Consider the following 16,842-nt stretch of genomic DNA (forward strand, 5'->3'; position numbering starts at 1 on the left):
CATACGAACGCAAATTCACGCGAGACACAATGTGTTTTCTATTGTGTCGTATATACGATATACTAAAGGTTAAAAATACAGTGGAAACTCTCGTCAGAGTGTAAGTATTAGATATTTTCCTTGAGTGAAAACATGGCAGGCACATCGATCACACTTTCTTATATGGATACATAATCTAACTGCAATATAATGAACCGATATAGGTATTACTTACTACAATAACGCCAGACGTAAAAGAACAGCAATATAGTATAGCAACATTCATTTTCTAACACTCTCACTGATGAAGAAGGCACTCGCACTTTTTACAATAAAGTTGCAAGTTACCGCATCCAATTTTAGTTTTATATTCTACGTTCAGCTACGTGATACATATCTACAGCTGTTCTATCCACTCATGAGGAAATAAATATTGTTATCAATTGATTTTCTATGTCCATATTCTATGCACATAAAGTCTTATAGTGTCCGAAAGTATGGGTTGAATTATGTTAAATAATCTCTACATAGCTATTACTGCAATAAAGTTTTCAAAACTTTGTTTTTTTATCTATACACTTTATTGAGATGTAATATTAAACAATTTTTTTCTCGATATTTATATGATTAAAATTGGAAAAAACGAGGAGTTAAGGAAGTAAATAAAACGTTATGTAATCTGCAATTTATTTATTACATGTACACGCATTTTTTAAATCAGTTAACAGCAAAACAGACTTTTAGTAAATATAGATAATTATTCTTTAACTGATCTTTTACTAAAGTAATTATAAAAATAAATTGTTTACTTACGCTAGGAAAATCGAAAGTGAAACCTGTTTGTAGCGTGATAAAGTACAATATTACTTAACATAAAGGCAAGTTTTATAATTAAACATATCATGAGTTTAAGATATACTATAAAAATAATACATTAAAGGATTTGCTCCTTCCAATAGAATATAAGCACGTGAGTTATTGATTTATTTAAGACTAGCTTCCGCCCGCGACTCCGTCCGCGCGGATGTCGGTCTCGCGTGGAAGTTTTATTTCTCCATTTTGAGTAACTCTGACAATCTTATAAATATCTATTGATTAGACCCAAATACGGCGAGGCCCATAATAATTAAGGAGATCCCTCTATTGAGCTACTGCTGTTGAGCTCGCGTTCTGTAGAATAAAACTGAAAAATTAAAGATTTTTTTCTACGTATTTTTCAAGGATAAAAAGTTAGTTAGTTAGTCCGTTAGTTTTCACGTGACGCCTGAACAAACAGACAAAAAAATCACATATTTGGGTTTGGTATCGATCCAGTAAACCCCCCCCCTATGCTATTTATTCTTTCAATATTTTCAATGTACAGAATTGACCCTTCTACAGATTTATTATAATATGAATGAATGAATGAATGTGTTATAAACATAAGAGTAGACAAATATAATCAGAAAGCTCCGAACTGCTAAGCTATCGGGAGTTATACGTGTTATTGTGAGTCAACCATAAGAGATAGACATTTGCTGTCGTTTAATATTGTTTAAACAATTTTAAGGAGAACATTTCCATCATACATTATTTCTGTGTAGCATTAACCATTAAGGCTGCACACGCGACGCAAGCTTAAAAATGGAGTAAGTTCTCCTGTTTTCCCAACATTTCCCTTCACTGCTCTGCTCCTATTGATCGTAGCGTGATGAAAAGTATACTATAACCTGCCCAGGAGTATGAAGAACAATTGTACCAAGTTTCGTTGAAATCTGTCGAGTAGTTTTTATTTCTATAAAGAACATACAGACAGACAGACAGACAGACAAAAATTTTTCTGATTGCATTTTTGGCGTCAGTATCGATCACTAATCACCCGCTGATAGTTATTTTGGAAATATATTTCATGTACAGAATTGACCTCTCTACAGATTTATTATAAGTATAGATAGATTATTTTTTTCATACCTTTTTACTATTTATTTACTTTTTTTCGATGAATTAAAACAATAACATGAACCGAAGTCGTGTAACGATCGACATAGAATTATCTATACTCCGTTAGAGCATTTTCTTTGTACTAAATGTTTTATTATATTGATATTATTTTTTTCATACCTTTTTACTATTTATTTACTTTTTTTCGATGAATTAAAACAATAACATGAACCGAAGTCGTGTAACGATCGACATAGAATTATTTATAAATAATTTATTTCTTATTTTTATTTTTTGATTTTTGAAATAAAAATATATCTATGTCCTTTCTAAGGTTCTAAACTATATCTGTACCAAATTTCAACCAAATCCGTCAAATAGTTGCGGAGATTAATGGTATAAGCATAGAATGTTCGACGTGATTCTTTAATTTGACATAACTTTTTTATTTATGAACCGATTGACATGAAACAAACACTAAATGTAAATTTAAGCATCCCACAATATATTCGTGAAAACCGCATCCAACTCGGATCAGCCGTTTCTGAGATTAGCGCGCACAGACGAACAGACAAACAGACAAACAGACAAACAGACAAACAGACAAAAAAAAAGTTAATTACATTTTTGGGTTCGACATCGACAAAATAATAACCCCTGCTATTTTTTTTATTTTTATTTTCAATGTACAGACAGCACTTTTCTACGATTTTATTATATGTATAGATGTACAGACAGCACTTTTCTACGATTTTATTATATGTATAGAAAATGGGCCTGATAATGATGATGAGCTATTAGACTATTACTAAGCAACACTACCCGCCGTATACAGTCATTTAATGGTTACTTAACCCAGTCCTTAGCTAATCGTTTTCGATACAAAATCGTTACTAAGGAATAGTTTAAGAAATCATTAAATGTCTTTGAGTGCGGCAGTTAGTGCTTAATTTAATAACAACATTACAAAGCCAAAACAGTTTATGGTATTCTAACCACATTGAGTTTAACTCCCCTAATGCTACACTCCCGAGTATCATCACAACGTAGGATTTGCTACATCAGCCACAGTTGATGGAGTATCACCACTTGTCGTAGGCTCCGGTGCTCGACATTTCTTCAAATGTGTCCTCATATTAGATGATTGAGTAAAGGCGAGTTTACAACGTGGACAGGAGTAGGGCTTCGATCCAGTGTGGAAGTTCAGGTGAGATTTCAGATGATGCTTCTTCGTAAAAGATTTTGGACACATCGTACAGGAAAACGGCTTTACACCTGGAATAAATAAGGAAAGTTTTGCATTACAGGTAAGTAAAATTTAATCTTATTAAGAAAATGCTCTACTTATTTATTGTGAGTGTATTTCTTTGGCTAGTTTGTAAATAGGTAAGTACTACCTTTTTACCGCTGTTGTTAACCATCAGAGTAAAACGATTTGATCATTTACTTTTCATCCTGTTAAGATATTAAAAAAAAATCAAGTTGAGAGTTTCTTACATATCTAAAGAGTTCTGAGAATGCACTTCTAACTTAAGTACTACTACTAAAGATAATACAATGTCACTTGTTATAAATGACTGCGGTATATAAAACACTCTATTTCCCTATTCAAGAATATAAGTAGCAGATAACAGTATCTATCTCATTAAATTAATTTTAGTTTGATCGCTAAAGTCGAGCGCAAGGTCATTTCACTGGAACTAATTGATCACTGTCTCTGCGATAGAAGTCGAAAGTCTTAGTTGTATAACACATTTTCTTATCTTTATCTATATACTGAAACTGTAATGATCAGTATCGAGTTTAAAGCTTTATTGGTAAACTAATTGAATCTAAAATGTTTTAGTTAAAGAAAGTGAGAATTGAATTAGATATTTATTTAGTTCAAAAATGACAGGGGGCAACTTGTTACTGTTTATTTGCAGAAAAATAAAATATAAATACTATCTAAATTCAATTCACAAGTTATAATCAGTTTAAGTGTGGGAGAGCCAGGCTTCGGTACGGCCTCACAGAAAACCGACGTGAAACAACTTGCGTCGGAAACATCAATATTTCATATTCCATAAAGAAATGAAATTGTATCATATTGCTCATTCCATAAAAAAAAACAAATTGTATCATAATTTTGAAATTATTATAGTTCATTAGAGCAATAGTTTTGATTATTCGAAGTAAGAAACCTTTTCAACATCAACTGAACTACAGCTAGCTAAATAAGAACGAACAAGCTCTACAAATAATCATGTCACACAATTATCACCTCTCTCTTTGTTTAACTGACCTGTGTGTAATCTCAAGTGTAGCGTCATGTTGGAGCGGTCTGCGAAGCGCTTGTCGCAGTGAGGGCAGGCGTACGGCCGCTCGCCGGAGTGTGTGCGCTGGTGCTGCTTCAGCAACATCTTCCGAGAGAACGCCTTGCCACATTCTTCGCAGACGTGGGGTTTTACACCTGGAAGATCATAGTTAAAGAATAAGTATAACATTCTTTACGACCAGTGATAACTGTTAAGTTCAACACGTATAAGAAATGAACTAGCTGAGTGAACACGACTTATCCTTTTTTTACTGATGGAAAATCATTTCATTTTTAAGTCATAGGTACTATCACTAGTTATAGTGGACGATGAAAAGGCGTTATTTTTAGGACAGAGAGGGATTCGATTTACTCCTGAATCAGTATTAAGTTTTGAATTTCAAGGTTCGACCGTTCAACAAAATTCAACTATGTGTAATCAAAACATTACTTATCATCATTAATTTGAAAGAATCAACGAAAACATTAGACCATAAGTAAGGCAAAAGAATCTAACTTTTTCCAGCCCTAATCGGTAAACTTAAACAGCCTTACTGCGATACCTAATCGCAAGACAAAACCAGCCATCAGATTAAAGTGACAATCGTAACTCGGAACTACCGATCTGTTTGAGGGATCTAGAAACCGCGTACGTTTGAGAAAGTGCAAACTTAGCACTACGTAACTAATTTAATGTGTACTTGAGGTGGACACCGAAGATGAACATTATAAACAAACAAATATTCAAACGTTAGACATAGTCACGTTGTTCATCCACTTATTAAGATACTCATAAGATTATGTACTTGTTGTCTCTTGTATAGGTAGGTACTGAATATATTATAGTTAATTCCAAATCTTGCCCAAAAGAAACTTTCAAATAATTTACGGGCCATCTGATGGTAAATGGGCATATATGCACTTGTAACACCAGAGTTATCAACGGCCAAGGAAGAATTTAATTATACCTTCTTGAAGAACCCTATGCTGTAATCATGTGGAGAAAACTACGTCAGAGAGGAGAATCACTCCACAATATAACATTCCTTCTAGCGTTAGTATCAATCTATTGTTCCTTATTTAAAGTATGTCCGTTGTTTAATAAACCTGGATTTATGAAACTTACAATCTAGAAATAGAACTAACCTGTATGGATTCTCACGTGCATATTGTACGCGACGCGCTGGTTGAAAGACTTGGGACACAGGGTACACTTGTATTCTTTGCGGTTTCTGAAAACAAATGTAAAGACGATTAATATGATGTCTATAAAAATACTTATAATAATATAGTTGAATCTCTCTAATATTTTTTGTCACGATTCAAGTATGAGTGTAGTTACTGATGACTGCCTCGTTGGTCGAGTGGTCGCAAGTGCGACTGCCGAACAAGAGGTCTCGGGTTCGATTCCCGGGTCGGGCAAAGTATTACCGGGCTTTTTTCGGATTTTCAAAAATTTCTCAGTAGTAGCACGGAGTCTGGAATTGTGTCCAGTATATGGCAATAGGCTCACCCCTATTACATGGGACTTATAACACAAATGGTGAAAAGTGGATGTACATTGTATAGCGACATTACGTGTCGTAATGTGCATGTGCACCTCTTCCTACCCCTTCGGGGATAAAAGGCGTGACGTTGTGTGTGTGTGTGTGTGATCGCATTTCATGGTGGTGGAATTGTGTCCGGTGTATATTTACGTTACATTTCAAGACAACTTAATTAAATACAATGTTCATCAACCCTTCGGAAATTAAAAGTGATATAAAACACTGAACATATTTTAACGTGGTCTCTCACCGATGGATCTTCATGTGGCTACTAAGATATCCTCTATCGTTGAAGTACTTGCCACACACAGTGCAGGTAGCCGCGAACTCCCTGGTACCTCTGTGTATAGACATGTGGTATTTGAAGTTACGCAGCTGTGAGAACGTCTTCCCGCATTCTCCGCAGGAGTACCGAGGGTTTGTGGAGTGTCGGCGCATGTGCACTGCGAGGTACTCGCTGCTAGTAAACACCTGAAAACATTAGCCAAAGGTTTATAATTATCATTTACATAATTGACAAACATTTAACTGAATGGCGCGGGTTCGGGTTCGATTGCCGAACGGAGCACCTCTTCATGTGATCCACAAATTGTTGTTTCGAGTCTGGATGTCATGTGCATGTGAACTTATATGTTTGTAAACGCACCCACAACATAGAAGAAAATCATAGTGTGGTAACCCACAATACGATTTTCTCCGAGGTTTTAAAAAAATTAAATTAAGCATTTGAGCCAACCTATGAATGAATCGACGCTTGATATATTTCTTATTTTTAATGTAAATTCAGCCATTTAAATAGAGATGATTGAAAAAAAGACGACAAACAAAAAAGATGGATAGATACAAGGGAGTGGTAAAAGAACGTATTAAGATCAAATCTTTGGTGTCTGTGGTGAATACCGTTCTCAATTACGTAAAACCTATTCAGTAGCACGTCTCCTATTGCTCCTAAGTGCTACACGTTCAAAATGATTTCTCTAAACACAGGCTTGGTCGGTCAAAATAACATAACATAAAGGCCAGTCGTATTAAAATTATTTTCTTTGCTGATTTCAAGTAGTGTGTTCCGAATTTAACGAACCGATATTTGCACAACTCTAACACGAATGTAGATACTTAGATATACTTCACAATACGAGTGTGGATGACATACAACACTTTGTATTATACTAATTTAATGTCCAACTCTTAGTTGATTACTTAAAATTGTTCAAGAAAACCGTTTTCAGAATAATGGATATTTCAATAATTTATGTTCTTACGCAGAATCGTTACAAGTTTGTTACGTGACTTCACATATATAACAAACAACATAAAATGACTATAAAATAATACCCAACACGTAAATGCAGTGTTTATTCAAGCATCCCAACTTCAGGCACTTTGCTATAGACTGTGAAATAACAGCTTAGTGGTCGTAGCATTTCAACTGCGAATGCAAACGACTACATGAATATAAATGCATTTAGCGTAAAATATTTGCACTCAGCTCGGTGAAAGCAAACCTAGCAAAAGAAATGTTATCGGTAAACTACTATTATTTTATTTACTTTTACTAATAAAACACTGCACATCTATCTACACTCAGGCTACCCCCGCAGTGGCATCCAGAAAAATTAAACAATATCTAAGTATTTTCACAAAATTTGAATTTGAAGAACACCCTTTTTAACAGTTATTAAACCCATCATAATTAAGTACCTATTGAGACAAGGTTGTCGACAAAGCAATGGTTATAAGACAACATACCTGATGACATACTGTACACTTGAAGTCATCTCTCCGTTGATTTGAGAGACTCGAAACAGTGGCCACTTTGGTCGCCTCATTGACAACTGCAGCTTCTTCAACTATCTCTGTTGATGGTGATATATTTGTTTTGGGAACATTGTTATTGCTATCGTTTATAATATTAGCTTCTATTATCTGAAAAATAAAATGAACATACATTATACATGCATAAGAAAAGCCTGGTTAACTTTATAATGTTACGTTTTTAAATTTACCTTTTGTTTTGAACATTGTACGGAAGGATCGGTTTTTCTTCGGAACGGTTTGTAATTATTTGGCATCCGAGGGCTCCATGGACTCTCCAGTACATGATTCAAAATAGTAACTTTATTAGAAGGTGCCATGTCTATGTCTTTATTAGTTTCATCCCCAGAACTGTCTATGAAGCCTTTGTTTTTATGCTCTTTCTTCATCGGATCGAATATTGACGGTGGAATTCTAAAATCCAATGACGGGACATAGAACCCCGATAGAATTTGTTCCTGTATCCCAAACTGAAGTAAAGGATTTGTTGGCATTGGAACATGATTCATCAATATGTTCATGGGTGCCGCTTTTGTATCATTACCGAAAACATGTGTGTTACTTTTCTCAGACGGACAAAGTTTTAGAGGGGATTGCTCATACATTGTTTTCTTAGTTTCACCGTAATCTGGATCATCTCGAGTGCATCGTTGCTGCTTACGAAGGTGAAATACTGTAGGCGAATGACTGATGTGCTCGTTCGCTTTTTTAAATGGATCTAAGAGTGAACCGTCGCCGCTGAGATGTTTGCCATTTGCATTCGTCAAGAGCACAGATGCCGGAGCACGATAGCATTCATTTGATATTGCTAGCACGCCTGTCGTCAGACCGTTAACATTACCGTTTCGAGGATATGTCTCGATAAATAAATCACGTAGAAAAGAGTTCCTTTGTCGGTCTCCATAAGGCGATTTCAGATTTCCTAAAGAAGACTTACGCTCTCCACTTGGATTCTGACTACGTACCACTTTATCTTTATAATCTGCATCGCTTGCTGAATACTGTAATACATCCTGGATTTCTTTGCCTTTCTTTATATTAATATATTGTTGATCGCTGCAGCCTTCGTATCCCAAAGTAAACACATTAGTTTTCTTTAAATCTGTCTCACAGTGACCACTCAAAACGAATTTGTTATACTCGTCGGATAACTGCGATAAATACTGTTTGTCAACAAATATTTGCATAGCTTTTATAATATCTAAGAACATTTCAATCTTTTCTTTTGGAACAATAACTTCGCCATTATAAATGTAATATAGCACCGATGACATAGCGTCTAGGTCAAAATCTGGTAAAGCGATAAAAATCGGAGACTCATCTGTGGGACAAGAAAGGAGAAGACGCTGTAAGAAAACATTGCTAATTAGTCATTGAAAGACAGTACCGGTGATGTACACTGAAGAATACATGAATAGGAAATCTTTACTTACTCTGAGAAAAGTGCTAACACTGGCAAGCACGGCGCGATGTGCGCTGAATGCGCGCCCGCCGCACAGGAGTTTCACATCGCACCACTCCCCGTGCGATAACCATTCACACATCTGAAACATAAATTGCAAGACACTTCATTAACAGTCGATTTAACTAATTAGATGCAGTCAATTTTAATTTTCACACTGTACATAAATATACCCTTTGATCATGTAAATATTAAGTGTAACAAAAAAGTCGTGTTGAAGAGTAATTTAAACATTTACAATGGAACAATCTAAACGCACCCACACCACACTTGATAATAGTCTGTGAAAACACACCGTTACAAAATGGATTAGAAGAATAATTTTAAAATTTCTTTCACGCTATTCTCGAGTAATTTGGATGAGGCTTCAACTGTGATCCGGTAAGCACGGAACCAAACTCGGACGTCTGTAAACACGCTATGTTTGTGGCACACTTTTAATTCCTCGCCAATCGTACAAATAAGATGCCTATGCTCGGTATCCGTGCTGTACCAGTGACATGCACGCCCGATGTCTCACATGCCAGTAAAGGCTAAATTAACCAAACACACCCGACCAGGTCAACGTTTTTAAAGTAGCACCACTCGTGAAAGTGTAGAGCAAATAGGTCTAATCAAACAAGAGGAAAATTGGAAGCATCATCTCAGTCTCACCAACCAATACACTTCCTACTACTTACATTTTCAAAATGACAGTTATACTTAACCTAAAACGTAGTTATTAAGTGTGCAATTGAATATTCAAATTACCGTGTAGCATTCGGAGTCAAACGCCAGCCCATTAATCAGTAGTCTGTCTGCTCTTAATCACATTACGTTTGTATAATGTTACATGCATAAAAATCTGCTAAATGAGTTAACGCACGTTAAGCGCAAGCACTAGGTATGTATATTTCAGTAGGTGTGAGTTCGAGCACTTGATTTATTGATTTATCACATTGCTGCTGGATCAAGTCCGCGGTTGGGTGATAACATCTGTCGCGCTTTACTTCAAACACTAGACAAGCATGAATCATGTAGAGCTCCTTTCTTTATATTTCATTAGACCGCAACGGGTTTAAGCATTCTTGAAAAAATAAACGCAAGTTTCTTCGTAGAATACGAAGACTAGAGTGCTTCTACACTGTCCAAATAGCTACTAAAAATAGAAAGCTAGGGTCAGATTAGTTTCTAGTACATTACCAATTATCTACAGCATATTCAAGTAACCAGAATACACATGCTATCGTTTGCTGTCGTATTGTAACGTTAATTACCGATTTGCCGATATCAATTACCTCGTGAAGGTATTTTAAGATTAATATTAATAACCCGTGATCCGTGAAATATTGTAAGCCTCTTTCTTGTCCTACTTGTCATGAAGTGTATTGTTTATTTAACGGATACATCTTGCCAATATTTCAAGCTTATAATTTATACATTTCTATATATATCTACACTTTACATTATATATTCGCAATACTCAGACAAGTAAAAGTATTTATCATTCACTAAAGGTAATCGTCTAGCTAGAGAAATGCAATTTGGTTGCATTACGTTTTAGCAAATAGAATTGTAAAACTGCTGAAATAGAGGTCTGTTTTACATTTTATTTTTGAAAGTAAACTTAAGTAACGTATTCTTATTCTTTACAGAAATGTTTTGTATTCAAATGTTTTTTTCTTACAGCTGAAAAATTATGATCAATTCCAATCAATCTACTAATGATAAGTAATGTTTTAAAAAACCTGTTTACCTGTAATGTGAACCTTATAACTATTCAAATAAAATTACACTTTACACGTAAAAGTTTCAGCTTTTCATTCAATTTGACACTGAAAATGTGCCAAAGTAAACACACGTATAAGTATCGCAAATACCTATATACTTTTACCGCTCGAAAATTGTTTAACGTACCTACCTACACAGCCGCTCACAGCCTCCTATACCTGTACCTATGTATTTTTCTAAAGTGTCAAGTGGTTTTTTCATCCTTGTTAGGTACCAGTACTATAATTGATGAGCAAACACTTTATACTAAGAAGTAATTGAACTCAAAACGAAACATAGGTGTTTTTTTTTTATATACCACCTATGTATATAATCGGAAGAAGATTTTGTATGTCTTCTGAATGATATTAAGGTTATTTATGTTCATACAGATATTGGTTTATGGATTGTTTTTACGAATTATATACTGCATTTATCATATTAGGTGTGCCTAAAGATAGATGTGTTTAAGAGTGTAATGTTCAGTTTTAGATATCATCTATACTTTCAAAATCAAAATACTTGAATGTATAGGTGGCAGGATGTCTGTTAATCTATGGCGTTAAAATAGCTGAATAAATCTGGATCAAATTGGACATAAAAAACGTTTTATACCTGGCAAGTAAATTAGACACTATAAAAGTTTCATACTGGGCAAATGTACGATCCCCATTAGAACCTAAACAAATTAAGTCACGGATATACCTAGCTAGTACCTACTTAATATAATATAATAGATAGGAACAGACTATCTTTGTTTGAAGAAAATCAACTAGGTAGGTACTTATTAAGTCGAAATATAGATGAACTACGTAAGTTACATAGTAGAATGATGAATGGATAATGATGATGTACTTCATTCAGAAGAATTTCAGCAACAAACACTTATGTTACTAGGTAGATATCTTTTGACACGTGCACCTAAATACCTATTTGTTGAATAAACAGTTATAACTTACGTTACACTTAACTCCTGAAATTAATGAATACAGACATTGGTGTTATGACGAATAACTAGGTCAAATTGAAGGTTCTTTTTCTCTATAGGTACTTATGTATTTACACTTTCCTCAGATAGTTTCAGGTAGTTCTGAACCTTTCGTACTGAAAAACTGTACCACTCTGTGTGCACTGGTTAAACATGCATTTTAAAAGTAACGGTAATATTAAATCGATAAACGATTAAACTAGGCTATTTATAACTTAAATGAAAAATTTAGATCAATCTCCTTATCCACAAATCCCAAAAACATAATAACTAAATATACCTAAATATTGTCTAGTTTCTTAACAAAGTAGCAAAAGAGGAAAAACTAAGTTAATACCAATTGTAAACTAAAAAAAAAACAAACAAAAAAAAGTATCAGTAAAAAAATTGCACTTACTGTGGCCGTTTATAATTTCCAACATTTATTATGCACTTAAGAAGTTCATGTTTTCGTAAAAAAAAGCGCGGGAAATTCACTGAGAGGGGACCGAACTTATGTCTGCGCGTGAGTCCTCCACACTGACAGCGGAGTCCAACACGCATGCGCCGATGTGTGTTACCGCTGCCCATATACTACTGCCACTTTAATGGCGTGCGTTATTCCATACTTTGCATGTACCAACAAAACCCGTATATTGGACTTTCATCAAAAATATTCGATTGCCTACTAACTAAATAATACTTAAATTTCTTGTTCGACAATTTATCTAACAAGTATTTTTCAGTTTTATTTCAAACTTGTTATGCAAATTCGTGCAAATGTGCGGCGACACATTGAACAACAGTTATGGGTATTAATCATACAGATTTAGTTGTTACTTTGTCATTATTTTATACTTAGGCAGTTATTAAGTGCACAAATATTTTTCTGACAAGAAAAGTGGGTGCGGGGTATCAAAGAAAGTACGTCTACCTATTAGGCTCATACCCGTATTGTTAATGTGAATGCAACTTTTATTTTGTATCGAAAACTGGAAACATTTTCGCTTTATTAGCTTCATTGCTTTATAAATCAGATTCATTTCATTGAATTTTCAGCACAACATTTTAAGAATTTTAATAATTACAATCATTACTTACCTATATAGTAGATATACATAGTACCTACCTAGTTCCTAAATATGTCCTTCATAAGCAAAATATGATTTGTATAGGTACTGATTTATATGGCTTTTTTGTTTCCTAAAAAGTTATAGTCTAGCAGAAATACATATTGAAAAGGTAGCTAGAACTCTTCTCTAATATTATTATGATAGGCTGTACAAATAGGTGCCTACTTAGGTACTTGAAGATGGCGCGCTTGTTTTTCTTTCCCAAAAATGTAAGTTTCATGACCATGCAAATTGACTTGCACACAGAGGCTGGACGACTTGCTGGGCAGTGTAGCGGGTTCGTTTGGATGTGATGTGACTTTGGAATTATGTGTTTGAAAATACTCATGATACAGAAGATAAGAGTGGGGCAATGTGTTTTTGGAAAAAGCACAAACCTTTTAGAGGATGTACCTAAATAATAGTTAGACTGACGTTCCATTTTAGGGGATGCGGTTGTCCTCTGTTTATATTCGGTCATATTTCACCCTTTTTGGTTTATTTATGAAACTACGTTGTTAGATACCTGTATTGTAGAGCTATTAGTCTTGTCGTGTTTAAGCTGTCGGGAAAAAGATTAATTTGTATATGTAGGCGAGTAGTACATGTACCTACGTACGGTAAGTTGTATGAGTAGGTACGTACTTAATAAAGTTTTCATTTTATTTTACACATTATGTAGGTAGTTACCTACATTTGTCTGGTACACGGCACTTACATTATGAGAATGAAGTGGTACCTGCATGCTTAAATAATGCCTGAAAGTATGAGTATAACATGTTTAAATGAAAGTCACGAAAGCACGGCCATCTAATATCCTCGTTCTCTCAGTAAAAAAGAATAATAACAGTGCTAATTGCCGTTTTAAATGTGGTCCTTAATAGGCCGTTTCCAGTCACAGTGCTTCACGTTAACTTGTAATTGTAACTTTAGTGTGCAATTAAAGAATTAAATACCGTGGTAAGTTACATACTTATAAGTTCGTAGAATTATATTTTCGGCTGATTAAATGTACGGAGGTAAGTTTCTTCCTACATACAGAACGAGGAGTGATATAATCTAAATTAGAAAGGCTATTTCGGCTGTGACCCGCGTGGCCTACCTGGCTTTTTCACGTTGCTTGCGTGCCTACTTAAGAATAATTTTCTTGTATGTAATACCTAACTACCGCTATTGAGCCGTGGTGGCTCAATAAACGGTTGGACTGCGGATAAATGCTAGTTGTTGCTAGTGTGGTACAGACAAGTTCGAACTCTCGGTTTCTTTCTTTGGGAAAGCACAATCGATTTTAAAATTATTTTACATAGCATGGGAAACTAAAACAAAATGTAAAGAAGGGTCTGTTGCTAAACATCGTGGTGAGTTTTGGGCACTTTCAATGTTGACTTTTAGGGCTGCCGTACACGGACTGCTCGAGCAGTTAGCGGCTGAGCGACATACACGGACGGCTCGAGCGGTCGGCGTCGACTGCTCGAGCCGTCGGTTGTTGACTGCTCGAGCAGTTGGGTAGCGTGTACTCAACTGCTCGAGCAGTTGATGTTCTTTTGATTTTTTCAGCAGACGCCGCGAGGCCGCAAAGGGCGGGGGGAGGAAAGTCGGAGAGCTGTCGACTGCTCTAGAGCAGTCAACGGCTCGAGCAGTCCGTGTATGCCTCGCAACTGCTCGCGAGCGGTCGACGGCACGATGGAATGTCATCGTGCAGTTGACGGCTTGTAGCGGTCCCGACTGCTCGAGCAGTCGTGTGTACGGCAGCGAATGAACGGCTATAGTTCATCGCGCAGTCGCGGCTTCAAGCAGTCGGTTATAACTGCTTGAAGCCGTCCGTGTACGGCTGGCCTTAGAAGTTTAGTGTCGGAAGGACAGCGCGTATACAGTCTCGATATAAAAACAATAGATAGCTTTTTTTAATGGATGTGGCGAAATGAAGCAGCCCCTATGATGGTAGGCGTCACGTTTATGGACAAAAGTTACAATTACGCTGTCCGCATTTTGAGGGAAGTGGGGCTTGGATCTCCGGTAAAGTCAATCACACGACAAAACCCAACGCATATTATGTTCGTGCGTTTTGCTGTAATTTTGCTTCTACATATAAAACCGTCTCGTGCTATCCTTCGGTCGACTCAACCTATTCGTGTCGAAGCATGGCTCACCGAAAAATAATTGTTCTGTGAGGAAATTAAATCCGGCCGGGCGTCACGGCGCCGACAGATGTGCAGATACGATGATGAATATCTGACTATTTAGTCTGGCTAATTTTATAAACAAATACCTTTTTGAGTTTATTTAAATTAAATTATATTTAATAATTTAAAATTAAATAATTTTAAATAATTATTTTGGTATATTACACATAGAATAAAAAAATATTAACACAAAATAATCACAGTTTTATTGAATGTAAACTTAATAACAAAATATACAAGTATATCATACTTCTATAACACATAGCTTTGTTTAACAAGTTTCATCAAAAATATTGCAATCCATGTAGTCAAGTGAATCACTATCTTTAATACAAGATACAAAATAATTGCCATCTGTTGCATTAGGGTCATATTTATTGCAAATACAGTAACACAAACTTTTACCACAGCCCCTACATTTGGTGGAATGCTTCAGAGTAATTTCATCAGCAAACTCACACTCAACAAACTCATCCAAATTATACTTAAAATCTAGTTCACCTTCAACTAAATTAATTAAATGATCATTTAAAAACTCATCAACACTTTCAAATGTACTTAAATGATTGAACACTAGTTTTTGTTGTTTAGTCAACACTTTTTCTAACATAAACACTAAATGGTGATGGTAACACTGGAAAGTTATTTTGTCACTGTCTTTATCTTTCATGTCCTTCCACATTTTCACACAGCTTATTGGTGTCCTTGTTGCTCCGCTGAAGAGTCCTGGGTTTGTGAGGATGCCACTGGCAGCCATTACTCCTCTGCAGTTGACCTTGTTGTAGAGGTCATCAGCATCCTCCAATGTCTTGATACCACCATTAGCAACTATTGGTATCTGCACCGACTCAACTACATCACGCAAAGCCACTGTGTCCACTTTATCACCACTTTTCTGAGTAGGTGTCCTCCCATGAACAGTCAGAAAGCTGACTCCACACTTCTCTAGCTTCTGGCACATGTCAATAGTGCGATTTAATTCTTTCAATATCCTTATCTTCACAGACACACTGAAGCTATTAGGCAGATTGTTTTTGATGCCTTTAACTAAGTCATGTATGAGCTCTGGTTTAGACAATAAAGCACAACCATAACCATCTTTCATGGCCCATTTCTGAGGGCAGCCACAATTCAAATCCACTCCGTCTGAATATGCATAGACTAGTTTGGATGCATCCACAAAATCATCTCGGTTATTAGCAGCAAACTGCACAATCAAAGGAGTATCGGTAACTGTTGTTGCAAACTCATTGTAACGAGCTTTAGAGTTCTGACAGAAAGAGTCTGCTAATATCATAGGAGTGAAGCACAAATCTACTCCATAGCTGAAACAAATATTTTTTTATTATTGAAATTGTATATTTAAAAAATGTTAGGAAATGGTATGCATTAATAAATCCAAAAAGTATCCAATTAAATGAACAAACTTACTTTTTAACAAGTGTTCTGAATTGTACTTTACTGTATCTGACCATAGGTGCACAAACTTTTAAATAAGTATCATTCGTTTTGGCCTCGCTAAACAAATCCACGATATTTGTTTTATTCTTCATCTTATTGTATTGCAGCGCAAAACTTCAAGAATAGAGAATTATTCAAAAATAAATATTTTTCTTTTTAAATAAACACAAGGATAACCTTAAAATTTGAAAATAGACACTGTGTGTGATTTGACAAATGTCAAAGCTGACATTATTATGATCGTTCGAAAAATTAATTTAACAGGCGTAAGTGGATCATAAAGCTGCTAATAAAAACCCAATGGGCATCATTATGATGAAGACCAGAACCAGAACCTGACCAGAACGGTTA

At 35.4% G+C, this 16,842-nt stretch overlaps 2 protein-coding genes across 5 annotated transcripts; both read right to left on the minus strand.

Annotated features, from left to right (window-relative positions):
- Positions 1–1,929: 1,929 nt before the first annotated feature.
- Positions 1,930–12,357, minus strand: LOC118282327 (zinc finger protein 112). Of its 4 annotated transcripts, none has more exons than XM_035603359.2 (8): positions 9,315–9,682; positions 8,991–9,101; positions 7,749–8,903; positions 7,492–7,668; positions 5,993–6,213; positions 5,342–5,427; positions 4,184–4,351; positions 1,930–3,174 (listed from the first exon to the last, which is right to left on the minus strand). In XM_035603359.2, exons 2-8 carry the CDS (start codon positions 9,099–9,101, stop codon positions 2,939–2,941), a joined length of 2,154 nt encoding a protein of 717 aa, XP_035459252.2. In that variant the 5' UTR covers positions 9,315–9,682; the 3' UTR covers positions 1,930–2,938. The 4 variants fall into 4 exon arrangements, with proteins under 4 accessions (XP_035459252.2, XP_050557142.1, XP_035459251.2 ...); XM_050701185.1 differs by lacking the exon at positions 9,315–9,682 and adding an exon at positions 12,154–12,357 and having other exon boundaries at positions 2,743–3,174; positions 7,749–8,878; XM_035603358.2 differs by lacking the exon at positions 9,315–9,682 and adding an exon at positions 9,770–10,117 and having other exon boundaries at positions 2,743–3,174.
- A 2,856-nt stretch (positions 12,358–15,213) lies between these two features.
- LOC118282216 (tRNA-dihydrouridine(20a/20b) synthase [NAD(P)+]-like) lies at positions 15,214–16,814 on the minus strand. Its single transcript, XM_035603183.2, has 2 exons — positions 16,462–16,814; positions 15,214–16,355 (listed from the first exon to the last, which is right to left on the minus strand). Exons 1-2 carry the CDS (start codon positions 16,581–16,583, stop codon positions 15,302–15,304), a joined length of 1,176 nt encoding a protein of 391 aa, XP_035459076.2. The 5' UTR covers positions 16,584–16,814; the 3' UTR covers positions 15,214–15,301.
- Between the last annotated feature and the right edge of the window lie 28 nt (positions 16,815–16,842).

The sequence above is a fragment of the Spodoptera frugiperda genome, chromosome 20 (assembly GCF_023101765.2).
Source record: "Spodoptera frugiperda isolate SF20-4 chromosome 20, AGI-APGP_CSIRO_Sfru_2.0, whole genome shotgun sequence".
NCBI lineage: Eukaryota > Metazoa > Arthropoda > Insecta > Lepidoptera > Noctuidae > Spodoptera > Spodoptera frugiperda.

Excerpts from the sequence above, each read along its gene's own strand:
- LOC118282216 (XM_035603183.2), bottom strand. The coding sequence starts at position 16,583 with ATGAAGAATAAAACAAATATCGTGGATTTGTTTAGCGAGGCCAAAACG. Across the intron at positions 16,356-16,461 it reads TTCAGAACACTTGTTAAAAA|CTATGGAGTAGATTTGTGCT; the intron begins GTAAGTTTGTTC and ends TATTTGTTTCAG.
- LOC118282327 (XM_035603359.2), bottom strand. The coding sequence starts at position 9,101 with ATGTGTGAATGGTTATCGCACGGGGAGTGGTGCGATGTGAAACTCCTG. Across the intron at positions 6,214-7,491 it reads AGTGTACAGTATGTCATCAG|GTGTTTACTAGCAGCGAGTA; the intron begins GTATGTTGTCTT and ends TAATGTTTTCAG. Across the intron at positions 3,175-4,183 it reads ACACTTGAGATTACACACAG|GTGTAAAGCCGTTTTCCTGT; the intron begins GTCAGTTAAACA and ends TATTTATTCCAG.